This window comes from Ovis canadensis, chromosome 3 (assembly GCF_042477335.2).
Source record: "Ovis canadensis isolate MfBH-ARS-UI-01 breed Bighorn chromosome 3, ARS-UI_OviCan_v2, whole genome shotgun sequence".
Taxonomy (NCBI): Eukaryota; Metazoa; Chordata; class Mammalia; order Artiodactyla; family Bovidae; genus Ovis; species Ovis canadensis.
The window spans coordinates 140938255-140963984 of NC_091247.1; the positions used below are offsets into that span (position 1 = coordinate 140938255).

Below are 25730 nucleotides of genomic sequence, written 5' to 3' on the forward strand. Positions count from 1 at the left end.
TTCTTACCTGGAGAATCCCATGGACAAAGGTGCCTGGCAGGCTATAGTCCATGGGTTTGCAAAGAGTCAGGTAGGACTTAGCAACTGAGCACACACCCAAAGACTCAATTTTGGAAATATATACATAAATATAAACAGTTGTTGTTGTTCAGTCGCTAATATAAACATATTCTAATGAATAGTCTTCATTGCCTGACAGCATAATATATTTTAAAAAGGAAATGATACGTTTATGGAACACCTCCTATATACCGGGCCTTTTTTTAGAACCAGGTGTACAGAGATAATTGCCCCAATGAGAAGCTCACATTTTAGTGGGAGAAGAAAACACAAAAACATTAACCCACTAAAGGATTGTGCTTATCTTATTTGTGTTGTATCTGTACCACCCATCTTCTGCCTGGTGGTAGTGGTGGTGGTTTAGTCACTAAGTCGGTTCTGCCTGGTATGTAGCTGATTTTCATTAAGTATATTCAGAATGATTTAGTGCTAGGGTAGAGTAAGAAGTATTCAGGTAGCAGATAGAATGTAGGGCTAATGCTCCCTGGAGGAAGGGGTCCTGGAATGTTTCAACAGAGGGGGATATTTTAATGGAACTAATAGTCGTAATGATAAAAACAATAGTGAGTTGCTCGGGTAAGGAAGGTGTATGACTGTTAGCATAACTGATGCTATCTTGGGCCCCTAGGGGTCCTCTTGTTTTTCCACTGACCTGACCTAGGATTGTACAGTCCATTGAATCACTTCTCTGTTGCCAAGTACTTTGTAGTTCATAGGTATTGTTTGATAATCACTGGGACCATGACTTTAGTAACCCATTAATAAATCTTGACTTAGGAATGCATGTCCTATTTTGAGCACCTACCCCATATCCTAGTTTAACAATAAAATTGTCCCATTGGCCCCTTGGCCATGTGGAGTGCAGTTGTGAAAGCTTCTGGATTATTTTTCTCCCAATCCCACCCTGTGAGTAAGTACCATGTATTAATAATAAATCAAAGCATGATTATGTGGAGCTGCCTGTCTTGCTTTCCTGTCTCAAGATGCCATCTCAGCTTGATGGGCACTTTTTGTTCCCTCTGTCCTCCAACAAAAAGGGAGGGGAGGGAAGAGTTAGTGGGCTTCCCAGTTGGCTTAGTGGTAAAGAATCCACTTGCCAATGCAAGAGACATAGGAGAGGTAGGTTTGATCCTTGGGTTGGGAAGATCCCCTGGAGAAGGGAATGGCTACTCACTCCAGTATTCTTGCCTGGGAAATTCTATGGACAGAGGAGGCTGGTGGGCTACAGTCCATGGGGTCACACAGAGTCGAATATGACTTAGTGACTGAGCATACACACAAAGACTCAATTTTAGAAATATATACATAAATATAAACAGACAAAGTCTAATTATTCGTCTTCATTGCCTGACAGCCACAACAGATTTTAAAAACGGGATGATATATTTATGGATATATTTATACTTAACACCTCCTATATATCTGGCCTTTGTTAGTACCAGGTGTTCTGGAAAGACACCGGGTCTGGCTGCTCACAACTCAAAGCCAATAAACAAGCCAGGTTAGTGGAAAGAAAAGCATGCTTTATTTCAGATGCTGGCACCTGGATGTTGAGGGGTATGCGTCTATCCAAAGGTCGGCCCCTCCTCCCCCCATAGGTAGGAGATTTTATAGACAGAAAGAGGGGGCTACATACAGAAGCAGCACAGTTCGCTCTGACAGTCATCTTCAGATTGGTCATTTGGTAGTCTGACCAGCGTCTCTTGATTGTTTCAAGTATAGTTAATCTTCAGTTCCGGGGTCTGTTCCTATTTCTTTAAGGCCAATTCACGGAATTGTGGCAGCTCATGTTGAGGGTACAGCCTGGTCGTCGTGTAGTTAACTTCTCCACCTGGAGTTTCAGTATCTATAAGACAGTTCACAGGATATGGCTCAGAATATTATCTACAGTCCTTGAGAAGGAATTAAAAGTCCTTCACTATGCTTAATGACTACATTATTATTATTAGGCGTCCTTTGACTGTTTTCCTTTGTTTTTGCATTTCTCACTTCTCAGATTAAATTTATTCTTTGACTAAAGTTCTCTGCAGACAAAAGGCAGACAGAAGACACTGGGTAGGAGGTAGGGATCAAGGACCTAAGGCTCCTGCTCTGTTTCACAGGTATACAAAGATACCTGCCACTTTTGAGAAGCTCACATTTTAGTGGAAGAAGAAAGCACAAAAACATTAACCCACGAAAGTATTCTGCTTATTTGTGTTGTATCTATACCACCGATCTTCTGCCTGGTATGTAGTGGATTTTCAATAAGTATATTCAGAATGAATTAGTGGTGGGGTAGAGTAACAAGCGTTTGGGTAGCAGGCAGAACGTATAATGCTGCCTGGAGGAAGGAGTCCCGGAATGCTTGATCAGAGATGGATATTGTAATGGAACTAATAGTTGTAACGATAAAAACAACAACAATAATGAGTTTCTCAGGTAAGGAAGGTATATGACTGTTAGCATAACTGATGCTATCTTGGGCCCCTAGGGGTCCTCTTGTTTTTCCACTGACCTGACCCAGGACTGTACAGTCCACTGAATCACTTCTCTGTTGCCAAGAGCTTTGTAGTTAATAAGCATCATTTAATAATCCTTAAGGTCTTGTAGCCCTTATGCTCTGCTGATCCTCAAACAATGACAACCTTTTGCTCACGTATTCCAGGAAAATAGTTACTCCTCATAAATCTACACTTACGAACACAGGTCCTATTTTGAGCACCTAACTTAATACCCTGCTTTAATAATATAATTTTCCGAATGGCTCTGGATGGTGTGGAATTCAGTCACCTATGCTTCTGGACCATTGCCCAATCTCACTTTGTAAGTTGTTTTTCAGCCACTCAATAGTGTCTAGTTCTTTGCAACCCCGTGAATTGCAGCATGCCAGGCTTCCCTGTCCTTCATTATCTTTTGGAGTTTGCTCAAACTCATGTCCAACCATTTTATCCCATGTTGTTCCCTTCTCCTCGCCCTCAATATTTCCCAGCATCAGATTCTTTTCCAATGAGTCGGCTGTTCCCATCAGGTGGCCAGAGTATTGGAACTTCAGCTTCAGCATCAGTCCTTCCAGTGAATATTCAGGGTTGATTTCCTTTAGGATTGACTACTCTGATTTCCTTGTTGTCCAAGGGACTCTCAAGGGTCTTCATCAGCACCACAGTTCTAAAGCATCAGTTGTTAGGCTCTCACCCTTTTTTATGGTCCATTTCTCACATCCATACATGACTACTGGAAAAACCATAGCTTTGACCATATGGATTTTTGTGAGCAAAGTGATGTCTCTGCTTTTTAATATGCTGTCTCAGTTCATCATAGCTTTTCTTCCAAGGAGCAAGCATCTTTTAATTTCATGGCTACAGTCACTGTTCATAGTGAATTTGGAGCCCAGGAAAGTAAACTCTGTCATTGTTTCCACATTTTCCCCACCTATGTGCCATAAAGTGATGGGACAGGATGTCATGATGTTAGTTTTTTGAATGTTGAGTTTTAAGCCAGCTGTCTTCTTTAATAGCTGTTTTAGTGTCCAGTTTTAATAGCTGTCCTCTTTCAGCTTCATCAAGAGGCTCTTTTGTTTCTCTTCACTTTCTGCCAAGAGGGTGGTGTCATCTGTACATTTGAGATTATTGATATTTCTCCTGGAAATTTTGACTCTAGCTTGAGCTTCATCTGCTGGGCATTTTGGATGATATAGCCTGCATATACATTAAAGAAGCAAGGTGACAATATACAGCCTTGATGTACTCCTTTCCCAATTTGGAACTAATCTGTTGTCCCATGTCCATTTCTAACTATTGCTTCTTGACCTGCATACAGATTTCAAAGGAGGCAGGAAAGGTGGTCCGGTATTCCTATCACTTGAAGAATTTTCCACTGTTTGTTGTGATCCTCACAATCAAAGGCTTTAGTGTAGTCAATGAAGCAGAAGTAGTTTTGTTTTCTGGAATTCCCTTGCTTTCTCTATGATCAGTGGATGTTGACAATTTAATTTCTGGTTCCTCTGCCTTTTCTAAATCCAACTTGTACATCTGGAAGTCTTGGTTCACATACTGTTGAAGCCTAGCTTGAAGGATTTTGAGTATTACTTTGCTAGCATGTGAAATGCACGCAGTTGTGTGGCAGTTTGAACACTCTTTTGGCATTGCCCTTCTTTGGGCCTGGAATAAAAACTGACCTTTTCCCATCCTGTGGCCGCTGCTGAGTTTTCGAAATTTGCTGGCATATTGAGTTCCAGTAGAGTTCTGCCAAGAGAACGCACTGGTCATAGCAAACACCCTCTTCCAACAACACAAGAGAAGAGTCTACACATGGACTTCACCAGATGGTCAACTCCAAAATCAGATTGATTGTATTCTTTGCAGCCAAAGATGGAGTAGCTCTATACAGTCAGCAAAACCAAGACCAGGAGCTGACTGTGGCTCAGGTCATGAACTCCTTATTGCCAAATTCAGACTTAAATTGAAGAAAGTGGAGAAAACCTCTAGACCATTCAGGTATGACCTAAATCAAATCCCTTATAACTATACAGTGGAAGTGAGAAATAGATTTAAGGGACTAGATCTGATAGATAAAGTGCCTGATAAACTATGGATGGAGGTTCCTGACATTGTACAGGAGACAAGAATCAAGACATCCCCAAGAAAAAGAAATACAAAAAAGCAAAATGGCTGCCTGAGGAGGCCTTACCAATAACTGTGAAAAGATGGGAAGCGAAAAGCAAAGGAGAAAAGGAAAGCTATACCCATTTGAATGCAGAGTTCCAGAGAATAGCAAGGAGAAATAAGAAAGCCTTCCTCAGCGATCAATGCAAAGAAATAGAGGAAAACAACAGAATGGGAAAGACTAGAGATCTCTTCAAGAAAATTAGAGATACCAAGGGAATATTTCATGCAAAGATGGGCTCGATAAAGGACAGAAATGGTATGGACCTAACAGAAGCAGAAGATATTAAGAGGAGGTGGCAAGAATACACAGAAGAACTGTACAAAAACAGATCTTCATGACCCAGATAATCACAATGGTGTGATCACTCACCTAGAGCCAGACATCCTGGAATGTGAAGTCAAGTGGGCCTTAGAAAGCATCACTATGAACAAAGCTGGTGGAGATGATGGAATTCCAGTTGAGCTATTTCAAATCCTAAAAGATGATGCTGTGAAAGTGCTGCACTCAATATGCCAGCAAATCTGGAAAACTCAGCAGTGGCCACAGGACTGGAAAAGGTCAGTTTTCATTCCAATCCCAAAGAAAGGCAATGCCAAAGAATGCTCAAACTACCACACAATTGTCCTCATCTCATACGCAAGTAAAATAATGCTTAAAATACTCCAAGCCAGGCTTCAACAGTACATGAACCGTGAACTTACAGATGTTCAAGCTGGTTTTAGAGAAAGCAGAGGAACCAGAGATCAAATTGCCAACATCCGCTGGATCATAGAAAAAGCAAGAGAGTTTCAGAAAAACATCTATTTCTGCTCTATTGACTATGCCAAAGTCTTTGTGTGGATCACAATAAACTGTGGAAAATGCTGAAACAGATGGGAATCCCAGACCACCTGACCTGCCTCTTGAGAAATCTGTATGCAGGTCAGGAAGCAACAGTTAGAACTGGACATGGAACAACAGACTGGTTCCAAATAGGAAAAGGAGTACATCAAGGCTGTATATTGTCACCCTGCTTATTTAACTTATATGCAGAGTGCATCATGAGAAACCCTGGGCTGGAAGAAGCACAAGCTGGAGTCAATATTGCTGGGAGAAATATCAATAACCTCAGATATGCAGATGATACCACCCTTATGGCAGAAGGTGAAGAAGAATTAAAGAGCCTCTTAATGAAAGTGAAAGAGGAGAGTGAAAAACTTGGCTTAAAGCTCAACATTCAGAAAACGAAGATCATGGCATCTGGTCCCATCACTTCATGGGAAATAGATGGGGAAACAGTGGAAACAGTGGCTGACTTTATTTTTTGGGCTCCAAAATCACTGCAGATGGTGACTGCAGCCTTGAAATTAAAAGATGCTTACTCCTTGGAAGGAAAGTTATGACCAACCTAGATAGCATACTAAAAAGCAGAGACATTACTTTGCCAACAAAGGTCCGTCTAGTCAAGGCTATGGTTTTTCCAGTGGTCATGTATGGGTGTGAGAGTTGAACTACAAAGAAAGCTGAGTGCTGAAGAATTGATGCTTTTGAACTGTGGTCTTGTAGAAGACTCTTGAGAGTCCCTTGGACTGCAAGGAGATCCAACCAGTCCATCCTAAAGGAGATCAGTCCTGGGTGTTCATTGGTAGGACTGATGTTGAAGCTGAAACTCCCATACTTTGACCACCTGATGTGAAGAGCTGACTCATTTGAAAAGACTCTGATGCTGGGAAAGATTGAGAGCCAGAGGAGAAGGGGAAAACAGAGGATGAGATGGTTGGATGGCATTACTGACTCAATGGACATGGGTTTGGGTGGACTCTGGGAGTTGGTGATGGACAGGGAGGCCTGGTGGCTGCGGTTCATGGGGTCGCAAAGTGTCAGACATGACTGATTGACTGAACTGAACTGAACTGAGTGCCGAAGTTTAACAGCATCAACTTTTAGTATTTAAATAGCTCAGGTCGAATTCCATTACCTCCTCTAGCTTTGTTCACAGTAATGCTGATAGTAAACTGAAACATGATTGTATGGAGCTACCTGTCTTTCTTTCCGTCTCAAGATGCCATTTCATTTTGATGGGCACTTTTTGTTCCTTCTGTCCTCCAACAAAAAGGGAGGGGTGGGAGAAGTTTGGGGAACTTCCCACGTGGCTCCTTTGTAAGGAATCTGCCTGCCAGTGCCGGAGATGTAAGAGACGCAGATTAGATCCCTAGTTTGGGAAGATCTCTTGGAGGAGAAAATAGCAACCTTCTTCGTATTCTTGTCTGGAAAATCCCATAGACCAATGGAGCTTTGTGGGCTATATATTATCCATGGGGTTGCAAAAGGTCAGAGAGGACTGAGCTTCTGAGCAGGTACAAACAGGAGGAGTTAATTTCAGGCGGTTCAGGGAAAACAAAAGCTTGAAAAAGAATATTGAGAGAGTGGATGGGAGGTGAGCATGGAAAGAAAAGTCTCCTACTCAAATGAAAAGCACATACGATACAGATACATATTAGCATCTGTGCAGAAATCAGTTGGCGATTGTGGTAGTGTGAAATGTTCAGTGAATTTACATGAATAAATAAATAAAAGTAAATGCCGCTCAGTTGTGTCTGACTCTTTGCAACCCCATGGACTCTAGCCTACCAGGTTCCTCCATCCATTGGATTGTCCAGGCAAGAATACTGGAGTGGGTTGCCATTTCTTTCTCTAGGAGATCTTCCCAACCCGGGGATTCAACCCAGGTCTCCCACGTCGTAGGCAGACGCTTTACCATCTGAGCCACTGGGGAAGTCTTTACATGAATAGGATTTTATAAAAGAGGATCATTTCCAAGCTGGAGATTTGAATGGAAGGAAATTGTTTTAGATGGAGGCACTATGGTATGGTAGTGAGGTGCTGGCTCTTAGATCTAACAAATCTTTATTCAAAGTCTGGCTCTATCACTAACTTGTGGGTCTTTAGGCAAAGTACTTAATCTCCCTCAGACCTAGGTTCCTAATATACAAAATTAAGATCACAGTTCTTGCCTCACAAATTTATTGTGAGGATTAATTCATATTTATAACATTTTACATATGGTGTTTGATAGGTAATAAGAATTCCATTAATGTTGTCAGTTACTCTAAGTGAATAGCAGGGACCCCGTAGGCAAGACTGGAGTGTGTATGTTGGGAGCAATTCCTGAGTAAGTGTGACAGGGGAGCTATGGTAGATTCTCCTTGTAAACTGCATTCCTATTTTGGGAGTCCTAAACTAAAACAGGGCCTTTCCCTTAAACACGTTTGTTCTTGGGTGCTTTCGTATTTCTTCTTTTTCCCTTCTATTTTCTCATGAAGGCAGGTACATTGAGCCCAGCCCAGTCTAAGGCAGGTTTGCTTTAGGAAACTTGTCTGCTGTAGAACAAGGAGAAAAGAGATAGGTCAAACTGTAATGGGATGACTTCTAGTCCTGGAATAAAGACATCTTTGTCTTGTGATGCTATGCTGTTCTGTGACTCTACCTCCTGAGAAATAAGACAGAGATGAAATCTTAGAATAAAAGTTTTCAGATGCAATTAGTTGTTCATTAGTATCCAGGAGTGGCAGATATATGAAGTTTTTCTTTTTAGGGCAGGTCAAAGATGAGATTTACTTATACTTCTAAGAGTGTTATTTGCTTCTTGAAATTTCCTCTGGTATCTTTAACAATGCGTTGCCCAGAGAAGCATAAGAGGCATTGTCTAACCAAGAGAAGGTGCACTCCTCTGCATATATAGAGGCAAGAAACAGGAGCAGCAGTGGAGAAAGTCAGACCCAGCCTGCACAATGAAGAAGCAGAGTAAGAAGGAGGCAGCCCCACACTGTGAGCTAAGTAAGTAGCCAGCAAAAGGCATATAATAGCCCAGGGACTCTACCCACCAGAGCAGACCCTGAACACGACAAGGAGGCTCCAGCCATTTTACTTTCTAGTTGCAGTAGAAGTTCCCAAAGGAAAGGTTCTGTTCTGGAGGGACTTCATCAAGCCTTTCTGAAAATCCCCATATGTGTTGCAGAGTGATTCTCAGAATTAATTTGTGCATTTTCTTTTCTCTCTAGGAGAAATTCTCTATGGAAACCCGCCTGTATCAGATGATTGATGATGCTCAGCCCAGTTTTTTGGGTCCCTGAATTTGCTCGTACTTTGTACTTTATTTTGATTTTGCTTTTTGCAGTTTACTCTCCTTTCCTCTTCTCTTGGACTCCTTTATCAGCTAATAAAAATTTCTCCTAGCAGTTTTTACACGAAGAAAGATGTTGGAAGGTTTTATGCTTTTCTTCTCTAGGTCTATGACTTAGTTAGATAAGCTTGGTTACCTTTAAGGAGAGCGGTTATGGGGGCGATGTGGGGGCTGAGAGAGAGAGGGGTCTAAGACTGTTTCTGGCAGCTGTAAAGAACATTGTAGAAAATTAGGGTGGTTAGTCAAACTATTTTCTTCTTTCTGAAGCACCACTAGCCTGGTCGTCATCTTCAGAGAAGACTCTGGGATGTGCGATTGAAACTGGGAATGGAGCGGGACTGCTTTTGGGTAGGTGGAAAATAAAGTTTGGGAGAAGAAGCGACGCAGCTGAGTAGGAGACAGGAAAACAATTCAATGCCGAGACTTGGGAGTAGGGCATCTGATGCAGTCGAACTGGCTGCGCTAGCTGATGCTTCGCGGTTCCTCCCAGCTGTGGGGTGCTCTTGGTGGGGCAGCAGATACTATGATGTGGCTCTGGGGGCGGGAGGTGGAGCTGGAACTCTCATAGAGCCGTGTGTCAGAAGCAATGATCTTGTCTTCCAGGGCCTAACGAGGCCACGGCGAACTACAGCAGGAAACGTACTCGTCCGCAGGTTGCTAGCTGGGTGGGAGACTCCACAACACAGCGTGGGTGGGACGAGCTCCAGCACTAGCTCAGCCGCAGACAGCTCCCGCCTAGACCTCCGTGGCCCCGCCCCCAGTCAGCCTGGAGTGGGCGGAGACTCGGGATCCGTAGTCAGCCTGCCACGCGCGTGGCTTATATGCCCCACGGCGAATATGAAGAATCCAACCCAAAGGAATGTGCGGCTGCGACCCTGTGGGTCAGCCGCAGGGCGTGTAGGGGGTAGGCTGGCGTGGCGCTGGCTCCAGGGATATGGAGCCGCCGGAGCGGGGACTGATTATCAGGTGATTGCGGAGCCGGTAAGGTGGGGAGCGGGCCAGGTCAGGGGTCACGCGGGCGCCCCGCTTTCCCGGGCTCCGGGCGGCTCGAGGGCCAGCCTGGGAGCAGGCGCCGCGGCCAGTATTTGGCGTGCGGGGCGCGGACCGGGAGGGCCTGGACGCGGGTTCCAGACGGAGCCGCATTCTTCAAAGGAAGAGCGAGAGGAGGGTCCCGGGAGGGGGAGCGGGAAGCGAGCGCCGGAGGTCGCAGGGGCCTCGTCCCTTCCCCGCCGCGGCCTAGAGAGACCTCAAGAGAAAATGGCTGAACCCCTGGGCGGACCTGCCGCGGTCCCGGGACCCGTGGTCGAAGGTCTGCCGACCCCGCTTCACGCCGCGGGAGAGGCCGACGGACGCGGGGCAAGGTCCCCTCGGCCTCCTTATCTTCGGAGCCCTGATGCCCCGTCCGCTCCCTGGGCCTCCCGCCGCCGCACTTCAGCGAAAGAATTCATTTTACTACAGGCGACATCCAAGAAGCGCCTGTTTGTGTGAAGGGCCTGGACAGACCGCAGAGTCCTGGTGTGTAGATCGGTTTTAGGGCGGTTTGTGCAGCCTCCAGGCTCAGGAGCTTTTGTAGGGGCGTTGTCGCACTCCGTGTGTGAGAAGGGTGGCTGGCTGCTCTACATCTGTTCCGTTTCATAGGTTCCTGCTGTTACAGCTATGTTTACTTTTGGATGTTCTGTTTTTGATTTTTGTTTGTTTTGTTTTCAATTGGTTTCCCCCAATTCTCTTCATATATCAGGCTATTTCAAAGAGCATCATTGAAGGAGAAGTTGAGTAACCTGGACTTGAGTTTTCCTGTGTATAAAGATATTCTCATACCGTCCACTGCTTTCATAAGGAGTGTTATGAAGTTAAGGGAATGTGACACCTCTTTAAAGTGAAAAGCAAAAGCAAAAATTCTATGGAATGCGAGGCAAGAGGAGACAGGTTTCCAGAAACTTTTGCTGGCCATAGTTCTAGTGAATATTGCTGCAACTAGGGGACCTTGTGTTTCTCCCTTGATTCCCATGGAATCTGAACCCCAACTAGTCTTGGCTCTGTAAACCTTTGAGCAAGATTCTTAGCCTCTTTGTTGCTTTGTTTCCACATAGTTAAAATGGGGATTGATAATATCAGTCTTAAAGAGCTGATGGTGAATATTGAATTAATACACATAAAGTGCTCAGAACATTTCCTAGCATGTAGGAGTTTTTGTTGTTATTACCGTAAGTGCCTTCTTTTTCCCTAAAAGGTTCCACAGTAAAGGAATTCTGATCCCCTGAACGTGTTACCGTGAACCCTTAAGCCTGTTTTTCATCCTTGTCATTCATTACCTGAGGATATAGTATGATTACCTGTGACAACAGACTTTCTGCTGAGTTTATTTTATCATTAACTAAGACTACATGGAAAACTCCAGCTATGCAGTACTGTCCATGATAGCCTTGTTGGGTAAATAAAAACTTCTTTGACTGTTTAGTTTTTTAGTGGATAATATTTCATTTATAGTCTTGGCCTAGGCCAGGTTTTTTTTTCTGAAGTCAATGCCCCAAAGACCATGATTGCAGCATACTTGGTTCCTCCTGTTTCCAGGATGGCTGTGGGACTTGGGTGGAGAATTTTGGGGCAGCCTGGCTGTACTTCTTGTTAGTGAATGGGGAAGCTGTACATAAATCTTACTCTACTGTTAGAAAATCAGCAGTGATCCTTTGGAATGTACACAGAGATACTAAGCAGCTTTGGTTAATTTTTTCCTTTTTAAACATTTACTTATTTTGTTTATTATTTATTTGAGTGCATCGAGTCTCAGCTGTGATGTCCTCGCATCTCTCTGTGGTGCTTGCTCAGTAGTTGCCTCTCTGCGTGTGGGATTTTAGTTCCCCAACCGGGGATCAAACTTGCATCCTCTGTGTTGGAAAGTGGACTCTTCAAACCACTGGACCACCAGGGAAGTCCTTGGTTCAGTTTTGACTCAGTGAAGTGATGAGGTTACACACTGGTATTTACAAAGCAGCATCTTTTCTAATATTTGACTTTTAATGCTAAGAGCTTGGGTGGGTGCTGTGAAATCAAAGATGTCTTTTCCCCCATTTCCTTATTGTATATATAAACAGAAATGTCTGCTGACAGACTTATGCTGTTTATGTGAACTTAAAAGTTTCTCTCAGGTTCTCTTGCTACTACTTGGAAGGCTCTAATGAAAGGCTTCTGTCTTGAGGTTCTCTCCTTCCAAAACGCTGCTGTTTATATAGGTAGCAGAATTGGGACCTAATTGCAAAATGAGGAACTTTGAGTTTACAAAAAAGAACATCATTTAGTGCATAATATGCTGGCCTGATTTGACTGAAGTACATATGGTGTAAATTCAATAATTTTTTTTTACTAAAGATTTTTAGCTGGAGTTTCAATATCAAAGTCTCCAAGTGAATAGAATGAATATACAGAAAAGTAGAAAGATACAGTAGACCTGAAAAGTACTGTAAAAGCAATTTAAGATAATTAAGATTTATATAATTTTCACACAACAGTAGGATACAAATTCTATTCAAGCTCCCATAGACTGTAAACTAGGAGGCACTGGAACATATCCAGGAACATAAAACAATGTGCAAAAATTTCATGATCTAAAGATATTAAAATCATACAGAGTCTGTTCTTTTATCACTGTGGAATCATGTTAGAAATCAATATTGAAAGATAGTTGCAAATAACCCACATATTTTCAAATGCAGTGTGACATTTACCAAGAGAAATCTTCAACTTAGCCTTTGAAAGTCTCAATAAAATTAGACTGAAGAAAACAGAGGAAGTGATTGCAGAGAAAAAAGCATTTAAATGAGAAATTAGTATCAAAATTAAAAATTAATATTAAAGATACTTCAAACAAAATCCCATGTATTTGGAAATTAAATGTCCACTTTTAAATGATGGGTATACCTGAGAAGCCTTGCAAGGAAAATTAGAAAATATTTGTAATAGAATAAAAATGAAAAGACTGTTTGCTAAGATTTGTTGCATGAAGCTGAAGCTGCTCAAGGCAGTTAAATACAGTGTGGAATCTTGAATAAGGTATAAAAACAAATAATGGACTCGCATATAATTTGGTGAAATCTGACTCAATGTTTTGATGAGAAAGTTGGAGTCTAGGGAGTTCCCTGTTGGCCTAGTGATTAAGATTTGGTGCTTTCACTGTCAGGCTGGGGCTCCATCCTTGTTTTGGGAACTAAGATCCTACAAGCTGCATGGTGCAGCAAAAAAAAAGAAGTTGGAATCTAGAATCCATTTTCTCTCTTGGACAGAGATTTCACAGAAAAGATCAGGCTTATTGTGTTTTATTAACTCTGTAAGTAATTATGAGACTAATCATTTAGAATACTAATAGTAAAAATTTATTTAGATTTTAATTTATTAAAAATTTTGTCTTGAGATACTTTTGTTTAAAATTATTTTACAGGCACCTTTTCACACTTCGTACTCGGAGAAAAAGCACACTACTGTCTCAATTGTTTACTTTTTAAAGATAAACTTTCAAGGCCTGTCGTGAACAGGAATTTTCCTCAATTGTATTGAAGACTTCTGTGCCTTCTGAAACAGGATATCAGTCATCACAATAAAAATAATCTGTAATAATTGAATTGATTCCTCGTGAGTAGGTCAGAAATGAGAAACTTTTGATAATAACAATATTAATAATAATGTTCTTTTAAAAATAACTGCCCTTAACACTTCTGGACACTTCTATTTTATTTATTTAATTGATTTATTTTTTGGCAAGGGAGTTCCTATGTTTTCTAAATTAGCATGAGGTGCTATGTTTTACATTCCAGAAGATACCCCACCACACCCCTACCCTCACCACTGGCTTCTGAGAAAATTGAAACTTGAGTTCACTTGAGTTGTTTGTTGGATCAAAAAGAGTTATAGATTCTATCCTTAAAAACTCATCAAAATGAGGGGAAGTCAGTCTTTTAAATATTTGGATTAATCTGGAGGCAAAGGCAGAGATTGAGTGATTGCCTGCAGGCCTCTCTGTGGAGGCTGATTAAAACCCACTTCCCAGAAATACTTTTTACTTCAGTTTGGTTTTGAATTCTTGCCACCAAAAGCATGATTAAAATTTTTACATTTTTTTCTATTAAACATCTCTTAATCATATTCTGAAAACTGCGATTATTTTCAAGGTTATCTAATTCAGTAGAACAATTATTCATTTCATATAGTAAGGGTTCAGTCATACAGAGGCACAGAATTCGTGTTTTGAACTTGTTTTTATTTGTTCTTGCTAATTCCTTTCCCTCTCTTCTCTCCTTTCCAGAATCCTATTCTATGAATTCAGACACTCAGGTATCCTCCATAGTATTGGGTCCTGCACCTTCTGTTCAGATACCTGTTGCAGATGGTAATTGATTGCTTTGTGCTATTGACTCATTTTTATTTGGAATTAGGCTTAAGCCAGTAACAGTTTACCATATTGTCCTTCTTGTCCTCTGTTCCATCAAAAATTGTCTGCATTTCCTATCCCCCAGGACTTTCCTGTGGCTCAGTTGGTAAAGAATCCGCCTGCAGTGCAGGAGACCACCTGCAATGCAGGAGACCCAGGTTCAATTCCTGGGTTAGGAAGATGCCCTGGAGAAGGAAATGGCAACCCACTCTAGTATTCTTGCCTGGGAAATCCATGGACAGAGGAGCCTGGCAGGCTACAGTCCATGGGGTTGCAAGAGTCGGACTAAAGCACCATTGTCCCCCAGCCAACAATATCATGGAGACCTGCTCCATTCAGGGGTCACCACCTGGTGCCTTAGGCTGTAAATGAAGTGGGTTTATAACCACAGAGACCTCCTTCATAACTTATGTCCAGTTCTGAGATGAACTGAGATTAGCTTCAGGTCTGATTTCTTATAGCAGTAGTGCTTACCTAGGGCTTCCCTGCTGGCTCAGATGGTAAAGAATCTGCCTGCAGTATAGGAGACCTGGGTTTGATCCCTGGGTTGGGAAGATCCCCTGGAGAAGGAAATGCAGCCCACTCCAGTATTCTTGCCTGGAGGATTCCATGGGCAGAGGAGTCTGGCAGGCTATAGTCCATTGGGTCACAGAAAGTCGGACACGACTGAGCGACTAACACTTTGAGTACTTGTAAAGGCAGTCTAAGTTGCAGCCTGGCATAAAAACTTCTAGGGTGGTTAGGCTGCTTCAGATGAGAATGCAGCAGGAAAATTCTGAACTAGCTCCTTACAGAGTGTTTAATGAGACTGTGCTTTGACTAATCCTTCTTGATTCTAAATTTCTCCTTTAGAATTTCCATTCCTTTTCTGTAAACTTCCTCCTCAGTTCAGTAACACTTAAGGTAAAGTGGGTCAGTTCCCTACAGAAAGAAAACTGCAAAGGTATCTTGGTAACCCTGAGATTAGAGCTTTGTGGTTAAAAATAACCATTTGATGGCTACACACACTGAGTTTCCTAACTTTCTTGTTGGTTAGCCCTTTTCTCCCAGACCCTCTGTCTCCCTGCATTTAAAATTAGCAGCAAAATGCAGGAGGAAGGGAAACACTGATGATTAGTCTGCGATGAGCCCTCCTGTCATGAGGGTGAGACTGCCCTCCTCCCCAAGCTCTTCACTTCAGGTCTTAGTCAAATAGCAAAGGGTTCCTGTTTGGTGGTTTCCTTGCAGCTTCAGATTTTAGCCTGAAATGTGGCAGGATTTTCCAAGTTACCAATTTTGGAGGAAGCCTTATGGAAATATAATGTCCAAGGATGATCCTTTGAGTAAATCCTACCAAATAATGGATGGAGGTTGGAGAGGGGATTGTCCCATTAGCCTGACTATTTCCTTCTAAAAGTTAAGATTTTAGTTGATCAGTGAGGCTAGTTTGGGGATGTTATATATTGAGCCCTAGACATCAGTGATTTTAGAAGAAAATGAAATGATTCTAAAAATTGGCAAATGATAATAGAAGTGTGAAAGTAAGGGGAAACCATTTGTGGGATTAATGTCGAAAACTGATGTAGAGCTGAGTGACCGGAGAAGACGGCTGAGAGGGAGCTTTATCACCATAACCATTTTTGTACTTCTCAAATTTTCAGCCATGTGAATGTATTGCCTATTCAAAACTTAATTTATTAACAATATAAATAAAAATAAAGTAAATTGAGATAGAGTCAGGTCAGTCTTACATGTTTAGGTATTAAAAGATTTAATTTCAGTATTTCTAAGATGATTATTAATATTAGAGTCTTTTGTTAATTTTAACTCATTTCGTCTCAAATCTGTTAATTCAGAAGATGCTTTTGTAGGCCATGGAGACTCTGCCAGTCTTGGTGCCATCAACCCTGCCTACAGTAATTCCTCAGTTCCTCAGTCCTCTGGGGGCCTCTCAGAGGAGCCCTTCACCACCTACCTGGATGAGAATCATGCTGTTCCTGAGGAGAAGGTTAGTGACAGGTCCTTGGAGGAAAACATTATTGTCTAGGGAAAACCTATGAATTCAAAGTCTGCTGGACAACTCAAAATCAACAACCTCAGAGTCAGTTCTGGCAGGCAATCTCTGAAGACTCAATTTTTGTAGTCAGAGTAAACAGAAACTGTTAAGGAAAGTAAGGTCCTTGAAAAACGGTTGCCAAGTTGTACTAGTGAGTATTTTTTGATCCCGAAACAATGAATTTCAGGTTCCCTTTTTTACGGTGCCTTTTGTCCCATTTGCATAGTACTGATATTCTTGCTGGGGTTTTAGAATGAAAGGCTGTTGGAAAGGGCAAGTAAGAGAAGGGTTGGACTCTTATTTGGACAGAGAGTGGACCAGCTTATTGATAAGCAGTGGATAAGATGGCAGTTAAACTTGGACACACCCATGTCCAACTTCGGAAATCCTTTGTTTATGAAACTGATATTGTTGCTTTTTATGTGATAAAATAATAAATTAGATCAGCAGTTTGGAGGTGATAATTTTTTTCTCCAAGAGACACTTTATTATTATTATTTTTTAACTTTTTATTCTGTATTGGACCATAGTCAGTTAACAGTGTTGTGATAGTTTCAGGTGGCAGCAGAGGGAGTCAGCTGTACATATGCGTGTGAATCCATTCTCCCCGAAGGTGATAATCATTTTGCTTTGTTTTCCTCTCTCGTACAGTACTCTTGTTTTAGCTTTCGTAAACTCTGGGTCTTCACAGGACCAGGACTTCTTATGAGCGTTGTGGATCCAGGAAACATTGAGTGTGATTTGCAGTCTGGAGCACTGGCTGGATTTAAGGTGAACATAGAGTCCTCCCTCTTTCCTTTTGAAAGACACACAGCGCACCACAGCCTTTTCCTCTGCTCTGCCTGCTGGATATCAGCCTTGGTGGCTACATGCTGATTCTTCATTGGCTCTGACACTTAGGTGAAAAGTACTTTTCCATCTGTTTTTAAATTTTATTTTGTCATGTAGTTGGTTTTTAATTTTATTTTACCCAGGTAGTTTCCTTGAACAAAAGTGAAGCAGCAAATGGGAAAAACTAAGACTCAGAAAGGTGCAAGGTGACCTAGCAAGTTCTGTGCAGAATGTGATAGAGAACTCAGGTCATTTGATCCCTGAACGGGGCGCTTTCCTGAGTGTACTGTTTCCCATTCCCATTGCCAAACAACCAAACCCAAACTTCCAGTTATCTCATTTTGTTCTTCTCTAGCTGCTGTGGGTTCTTCTGTTGGCCACCATTGTCGGGGTCCTGCTCCAAACGCTTGCAGCTAGGCTGGGAGTGGTCACCGGGCTTCATCTTGCTGAAGTGTGTTACCGTCAGTATCCTCGGGTGAGCAGCGTTTGTTTGTTGCTCATAGGTAACTGTGTGTCTGGCAACCTGTGCTGTCCCCCTGCCTCCCCCCGCCCCCATACAGAAATAGTGGAGGAGGAGGGGATCTGTGTCCCTGAGGACTGGCAGTCCCGAGGGAACTCTGTAGCTTCTCTTGCTGCTAAACCATGTTTCTGCACTCCTTCAAAATCTAGCATGAGACTCACATTTACCAGAAAGTTTCCTTAGACGTTTCTGTGTGAGTAAACACTTACCTTTTACTATGCCTTTTGGCACCAAGCAGGGCCCAGTCCACACAGGGGTGGGGGTGTTCCCTAAAGCTTTTTCTTCATTCATCCATGTTACTCCATTACTTTGCATTATTCATATTTTCTTTTTTGTTTGTCTTTGCTGTCAATCTGAAGTGAGTTTTTTTCTTTTACTGGGGCATTTTTGGCAGGATCTTTGAATTTGTTAATGATGCTTTTTCATTTTACCTTGACCCTGGAGTTTACACTGTCCTCCATAATTTCTTTCTGGATATTTAGGTCTTTCTTGTTCTTGCTTAAGTCAGGAATGGATAGACGCAGGGTCTGGAAGATAGCTTTAAACTGACTTGATCTTTAGATAAGTATCTACCTCCAGTTTTTTCTTAGTTTAATCTCCTTTTCTGGCTGTGAGAGAGTATCTTTACCTGCCTTTTGTTTGTTTTTATATGCATCTCAAAAAAAAAAAAAGCACCTTGGTAATTTATAGTTTGTTTAGCTTCTCTTTCTTCATGTATCTCAGCTGTTGTTTTTTTGTGACTATTTTTTCAGTAGTAGGTACATGGAAGTGGTCCCCCCACCGCCCCCTGCCTCAGTGAGCTGGCCCTACTAAATTTCTTTCTGTTCAATTATTTGACGAGATTATCTTCCAGATTTTGTTATTGGACACCCAGTTCCACCGCTTTGCCCTGAGTCCCTTTAGCATGCCTGTCTTTTTGACTTGCTTGTGCATTATTACACCAAGGATGACTCCAGCCTTTTCATGTTTGTTTTGTCTCTTCAGCCATGGTCGGGATAGATTTTTTTCTATAGTATTTCTGTTCTCTCCTGAACAATGTTTTGACCGTTTTAGCATCCTCATTTCCCCCTAAGAATTTTAGGATTGTTTTTAGGCAAAAAAAATTAAGCGGAAATAATGAATGGAAATTCCATTTTTCTGTCAAGTGAAACAGAAGGAGAAGAAATTGGCATCAGCTGCTGCCCTGACCCTGACTCACAGGCTCTGCCACAGAGCAGCCTGGCCCTCTCCCTCCATCAAGGGGCCAAAGCTGAGTTCTAGTCCTTCATCTCTAGACCTAAGGTTTAATAAAGGACTCTTTATGGATCATTGCCAAAATGTGAATTCTAAACTATGGGGGAAGTTCTTAGAAATGATTAATTAGAACCATATCTTTCTGCTGTTTGGTGTTTAGGTTCCACGAATCCTTCTGTGGCTGATGGTGGAGCTGGCTATCATTGGTGTAGATATGCAAGAAGTTATTGGCTCAGCTATTGCCATCAATCTCCTGTCTGCAGGAAGGTGAGGGGTTTTTCTTTTAGAAAGTAATCAATGTTTTGTGAGATTTCAAAACAAGTATCAAAACAAAAGTCCTTCCCAGGTGGCTTAGTGGTAAAGAATCTACCTGTGAAGCAGTAGGTACAAGTTTGATCCCTCGATTGGGAAGATTTCCTACCGAAGGAAACTGCACCCCACTCCAGTATTCTTGCTTGGGATATCCTATGGATAGAGGAGCCTGGCAGACTACAGTCCATGGAATTGAAAAAGAGTTGCACATAGAGACTAAGCAACAACATAAAAAGAAAAACACAAGTCATTTTCAGTTTCCAAGATTCACTCAAGTATTTTTTTTTCTGTAGAACCTTTCTGAAACTACCTTCCTTTCTCCTGGCAGATGTAGGCTCTATATCTTTCATGTTCTCATGTTGGGTAATACATACCTGTGTTATCCAGTATGTCGCAGTGTGTATTATAATTAATTTGTATGTCAGTTTATCCCAAGTGAGGTCATTGAGAGATAAGACCAGTGCTTTTCAGTTTTGTGTCCTGAATGTCTGAAATACTAGACAAAGTTTGAATGAATGTATTGTTTGATTTTGACAAACCTAGACAGTGTGTTAAAAAAGAAAGACATTAGTGACAGAGGTCCTTATAGTCAAGGCTATGGTCTTTCCAGTAGTCATGTATGGATATGAGAGCTGGACCAAAAAGAAGGCTGAGCGCCGAAGAATTGCTGCTTTTGAACTATGGTGCTGGAGAAGACTCTTGAGTCCCTTAGACAGCAAGGAGATCAAACCAGTCAATCTTAAGGAAATCAACCCTGAAGACTCATTGGAAAGACTGATGGTGAGGCTGACCTCTAATACTTTGGCCACCTGATGCGAATAGCTAGACTCATTGGTAAAAGACCCTGATGCTGGGAAAGATTTATGGCAGAAGAAGAGGGCGACATAGGATGAGATGGTTGGATGGCATCACTGATTCAATAGGCATGAACTTGGGCAAACTCTGGGAGATGAGATGGTGAGGCACAGGGAAGCCTGGCGTGCTGCAGTCCATGGGATCTCAAAGAGTTGAACACAATGACTGAACAGCAACAACACATGGTTTCATTTAGTGCTGTGATCCTGAATTACCCGGGGCCTGGCCTGCTTACCATGGGTCCATTTTCCCAAGTCCTTGCTCCTGCAAGTGTCAGATGTCTGGAGAACTGTTGGGAAAAGTGTCATTCTCAATGTTTCTTTTCTTCCCTTAAATCTGTTTTTCATCTCTGACCTAGGATTCCACTGTGGGGTGGAGTTCTCATCACCATTGCAGATACACTTGCATTTCTCTTTTTGGACAACTATGGTAAGGAACATGGGAATGGAGGGGTCGGTCAGAGGAGCTGGTTTCCATCATGTGATTTACGGGGAAATCTCCCTTCTGTGGACTCACTGCTACATTTTCCCCTTCAGGTTTGCGAAAGCTAGAAGCATTTTTTGGTTTTATCTTCACTGTTATGGCCCTCACATTTGGCTATGAGGTGAGTATTACAGGCTATTCATTAACTTTATTTTTTTTTTATTAGCTTTTTAAAACAAGATTTTTGTTCTTTTATTATAAGAGACAGTAGCTTTTAACAAAAAGCCAAATTCAACCTTATGCCAACTTTAAAGGAATGAATTGTAGCAAAGACTAGTGTCCAAGGAAGGCCTGCAGGGACTGTTAGTTCAGTTGATTAGAATTTCTGGAACTTTCGAAACTAATCTCCCCGGTTGGCCATCCCAATAACTGAGCAGCTTTGGAGAGGGTTAGGAAAGGGGTTGCAGGGTTATTCTTGGCTGTTACCTAAACGGATTTTGTTTTTGCTCATCCTGGTTGACAGTAATTGCAGCTTGGACTATCTCTGTATTGTAGCAATGAACTATAGGGGATACAGGGCCTATTTCCTGGTTTGTGCCCCAGCCCCAGTACTCCACTGGGTTAAAACTAACTCTACCATTATATGTAGTGAAGTGAAACCCAGCACCTTTCTATGTCCAATCATTATAAACTGACTTCTCTTTATTGCCCTAGCTAATAAGCTTTTAACAATATATCTGCTCCAAGGAGATGATATACCTTGGTCTAAGGCTTCCAAGGGAAATGCTGAACCAGGAAAAAAGTGTGTATGAGAAGAGTTTTTGAGTGAGTCTCAGCAGATGCTAGTGGCAAGCATAAGTGATTTTTATATACATGGTGAGCACAGAAGCATGGTTAGTGTGGGTAATCAAGAATTGACTGTATTCTAAGGTGTGTCTGACAGGAGTTATTGTGGCACTAATATCAATAAGGCCCTTAGCAGCTGTTCTATTGCTTTAGAATATTAATTGCATTCTGTACACGTCTATTTTGTTCATATAAAATACAATACGAAATGTCTGGACACTCTAGTCCTAAATTCTCTGAACTGTGCTGCTTGGTTTTTTTTGGGTGGTTCTGTGTGCCTCATTTCCTGTGTAGTTGTTGATGAAGGGGATTAAGGAGTAAAGATGCAGTGTCTCTAGTACTGTGTTACTCCCTAGTCTCATGCTCCAATAAAGGCTAATAGCTGTTCTGTTTGTGTGTAGTATGTTACAGTGAAACCCAGCCAGACCCAGGTCCTCCAAGGCATGTTCCTGCCGTCCTGTTCAGACTGTCGTACCCCACAGATCATGCAGGCTGTGGCCATTGTTGGCGCCATCGTCATGCCACACAACATCTACCTGCATTCTGCCTTAGTCAAGGTGAGCAAAACCATTCTTATCTCAGTGGCCTGTGTAGTTCATGGGACCTTTTCCTTTAATTGCAAGGGATGCACACTCAGTTTACGACTGTTAGAACTCTGAAGGAGCATGATGTTTTTCCACAGTTGGCCTCCACACAGTTGGACTCTGTTTTCACCACAAAGGTGACCAGAGATAACAGACCTCATAGAGAAGAGACTAAAGTCCCTCCTAAAAATGCTGGAGGTGGACCATGTTTCCCAACTTTAAATCTCAGAAGCCTGAATGGCCTCCTAGTGGTCAGGGAAAAAAAGCCCAACCTGGCTTTTACCAGTCAGTCCAACACAATCATTAGCTGGGAGATTTCAGAGACTTTTGTCATGAAGGTTGTCTCCCGCTTAGGTCTGAAATCAGGTTTTTGTAGGTCAGCGGTTCTTCCAGCCACAGTAACTGAGGTCTCAGAAGTCACTTGGTCACTTTTTCCAATTTGGGGGTGTGTGATATCATCACTGGGTCATGACTTCTTACTCAGTGAACCAGGATATAAGCGGAATCTCACACATTTCATGTGATCAGTTGTTTGCCATTGAGGACTTTCAGTGGACTCCATACTCATGGAATATTGCAAGTAACTTGTTCCAGCAGTTTTAAAAAAATGACTGTTGCTGTTACCTCTCTAGTCCAGACATATAGACCGAGCCAAAAGGCAGGAAGTTCGAGAAGCCAATAAGTACTTCTTCATTGATTCCTGCATCGCTCTCTTTGTTTCCTTTATCATCAACACGTGTGTCATCTCAGTGTTTGCCGAAGCATTTTTTGAGAAAACCAATGAGCAGGTGGTAAGTAAGCCAGGGACCTGGGTAGTAGTGAATGCGAGGATAAAGAGAAAAGCTGATTGGGCCAGAAAAACATGACAGTGACTTAGAGCTCAGGGGAAATAGATCTCAGTGCTGCCCACTAAATCATTGCTCCAGTCGTGGTTTACACTCTAGGGCTGTGGTGCAGCTCAGCCCATCCTTCCCAGCTTTTGACTGGGAAGGGAGTTTTCCTCGGACAGAGGTTGCCTCTTGCTGTTAGTGGCTTCACGTCTGTTGGCTCCTTCTCATCCCCTTTCCCTTCCTGTTTACCAACTGGCTGCCTGCCAGTCCTACTGGTGATGACAGGTTGGGAGGAATCAACACACAGAAAACAGAATCTGTGGCTAGACAGGCTGTTTCGTCACTTTGAACTCTCTGTCCTCTTGACTCCTGATTGCCAGTCTGGTTTGGATGACTCCTTTGTTTCCTGTCGTAGGACCTCTGACGCCCGTCTCTGCTTTGACTAAGGGCTCCCTCTTCTGGGTGTCCGCTCATGTTTGCGGCCAGTCTCTGCTCTCATCAGGACCCATGTCCAGTTTCTTGCCTTCGGCATCTGTCTCTCAGATGACCTGTGTGTGAGCTGTAGGAGAGGTCTTCTTAATCTGAGTCCTGACCTCAAAAGTAAAAGTCGTTCCTAAACTACTTTGGTTCCAGGTTGCGGTCTGTAAAAACAGCAGCAGTCCCCATACTCACCTTTTTCCAGACGATAACTCAACACTGGCTGTGGACATCTACAAAGGGGTAAACCTGTTCAGATTTCTGATCTTTGCCCCTGAATCAAGATTCTTAGCATAGTATCTGGTCTTTTCTGAGGGTTCACTTGAGAGCTCAGCGTATCTTCTCTGGATTGTTGAGTGTTGTTATTCAGAGGTCCCATGCCAGACAAGCCTTTTGGATTATGGAGGGAAATATAAGATCAGCTAAAAAGATGAATTGTATCCGTGATTCTTAAACTTGTGTTGATAGCATTTTGTGTTATAGGGGTTAATTGGCATCAAAGAAAGTGTTCTTAGTAAAGTGGTCTTTTGTTTTTATATTTGTTCTCCTCCCCAACCCCTCAGCCGTGTGCCTGGAGACTTTATTTATTTATTTAGGCCATGCTGTGTGGCATGTAGGATCTAGTTCCCTGACCAGGGATCATGCCATGCCCCCCTGCATTCGGAGCATGACGTCTGAACCACTGGACTACCAGGAAAGTCCAAAGAAAAGTGGTCTTTACTGGGGCCTCTCTGTCCCTTTTATGCCAGTTACATTGTGAACCTCCAAGAGTAGAATAAATAGTATGTAGCATCTCCAGAATTCATTTGTGTTTTCTCTCCATTTCTATCACTATCTTCCAGAATACTGTATTAAGGAATATAATTTGGGAAATGTGTTGTAGACGTTTTTTTAATAGTTAACATATGAGCTGAGGATAAAGGCTTTAGGAGCCTAGAGAAGAGAAGGGACTGGGCTGAGGAGGAATGGGGGCCCATCCAGCAGAATGTAGGTTGAAAGCCTCTAGAATGAGGTCAGGACCCGAGTCTAGCTCCTGGGACAGTGCCAGCACATTGCTTGGTAGAGGTGGGTGCGTAGCCAGGAATGGGAAGTGACATCAAAGATATGTTTGGGGTGTTGTCTCAGGTGACCTTTCTCCCTTGCCTCTCCAGGGTGTTGTGCTGGGGTGTTACTTCGGGCCTGCCGCTCTCTACATCTGGGCGGTGGGGATCCTGGCTGCGGGGCAGAGCTCCACCATGACAGGAACCTATTCCGGCCAGTTTGTCATGGAGGTACGTGCTGCTGTGACTGGGATAGACGAGAGGAAGAGGACATTGCCCTTTTGTCCCTTCTTAGTTCTGTGCCTCTAAGGTCTTCCCGAACCTCCCCAGACCTTTTTCTGTTTCCTCTTCCAGACATTCATCCTGCTTCTGTGTTTTCTTCCAGGGATTCCTGAACCTAAAGTGGTCACGCTTTGCCCGAGTGATTCTTACCCGCTCTATTGCCATCATCCCCGCTCTGCTTGTGGCCGTCTTCCAAGACGTGGAGCATCTAACAGGGTTGAATGACATCCTGAATGTTCTTCAGAGCTTACAAGTGAGGAGGGAGCTGGGGAAACTCACATCCCGTTGAGTCAGGAGGCATTCTGCATTGCCCTTAGGTACCAAGCCTAGTGTGGGTGTGGGGAAAATTCAGAGCAAGAAAGAGGCACAGTCTTGGTCTATGGTGAATGCATATGAAATCTCTGGCATCTCAAAGGCTTTTAGAAATGACTTGTTTTTTTTTTCTAAGCCTGTTGAATGGGAATTATAAGCTGTAATTACACAAAGAACACAATGTTATTGTTTGTTAATCCAAGCAAACATTAAATAATGTATAAGACACTCCTTGGTTTTATAGCGGTTAAGAAAATTCGGCAGATACTAATTCTGTTAAGACACTATGAGCATAATTGATGCTAGGTTCATGTGACAGATTTCCACATAACCCGGCAGCATGTTGTGATGACAGGAATAATTTCTCACAGAGTAGGTGAGGCAGGGTCTGTGGTTCTGTTTTGCTAAGAGTGCTGCTCTCTGGGGTTTTACAGGAACCCTCCATAGCCTTGTCTGACCTTTGTTTTCTCTTTTCTAGCTTCCCTTTGCTCTCATACCCATCCTAACATATACGAGCTTGCGACCAGTGATGAGCGAATTTGCCAATGGACTGTGAGTGTGTTTCTTTTAGTTGACAAAGATGTCGGGGGGAAGGGTATCTTCATCAAACAGGCCAGTCAGAAAATCAGTTATAGGGGAGCTATATGCTTTAAGAAGTGATTGCTAGAGCTGCCCTTCAATCTATGACTTAGAATAGACTATTGGGGACTTCCCTGAAACTAAGGTCTCACATACCACAGAGAATGGCCAAAAATTAAAACCAAATAAGCACAACATTGTATATCAACTTGACTTCAATTTTTAAAAAGCTAAAAAAAAATGAAGATAGAGATTGTGTATGTAACAAAGGAGGGAAAGCACA

The 25730-nt window shown here is 42.5% G+C and overlaps 1 protein-coding gene and 1 long non-coding RNA gene across 32 annotated transcripts in view; both read left to right on the forward strand.

Annotated features, from left to right (window-relative positions):
* Positions 1 to 8941, forward strand: part of LOC138437325 (uncharacterized) — a 32672-nt gene extending 23731 nt beyond the window's left edge. The window contains exon 4 of the long non-coding RNA XR_011255870.1: positions 8748 to 8941. This is a non-coding gene — a long non-coding RNA (uncharacterized lncRNA). The remainder of the gene's footprint in view (positions 1 to 8747) is intronic.
* A 675-nt stretch (positions 8942 to 9616) lies between these two features.
* Positions 9617 to 25730, forward strand: part of LOC138437312 (natural resistance-associated macrophage protein 2-like) — a 55574-nt gene continuing 39460 nt past the window's right edge. For 8 of the 31 annotated variants that reach the window (XR_011255855.1, XR_011255853.1, XR_011255860.1 and 5 more), the window contains exons 1-14: positions 9647 to 9850; positions 14163 to 14246; positions 16124 to 16275; positions 16975 to 17094; positions 17510 to 17629; positions 19068 to 19174; positions 20433 to 20503; positions 20611 to 20678; positions 21745 to 21900; positions 22560 to 22718; positions 23391 to 23477; positions 24386 to 24505; positions 24660 to 24809; positions 25347 to 25420. Coding sequence is in view for 16 of the 31 variants with exons in the window: in XM_069584387.1 (XP_069440488.1) it covers positions 14174 to 14246; positions 16124 to 16275; positions 16975 to 17094; positions 17510 to 17629; positions 19068 to 19174; positions 20433 to 20503; positions 20611 to 20678; positions 21745 to 21900; positions 22560 to 22718; positions 23391 to 23477; positions 24386 to 24505; positions 24660 to 24809; positions 25347 to 25420 (1457 nt within the window). In the remaining 15 variants the exon portion in view is untranslated. Of the gene's footprint in view, positions 9851 to 14162; positions 14247 to 16123; positions 16276 to 16974; positions 17095 to 17509; positions 17630 to 19067; positions 19175 to 20432; positions 20504 to 20610; positions 20679 to 21744; positions 21901 to 22559; positions 22719 to 23390; positions 23478 to 24385; positions 24506 to 24659; positions 24874 to 25346; positions 25421 to 25730 lie in introns of all 31 variants that reach the window. The other 23 variants (XR_011255857.1, XR_011255858.1, XM_069584386.1 and 20 more) reach the window with 13 other exon arrangements.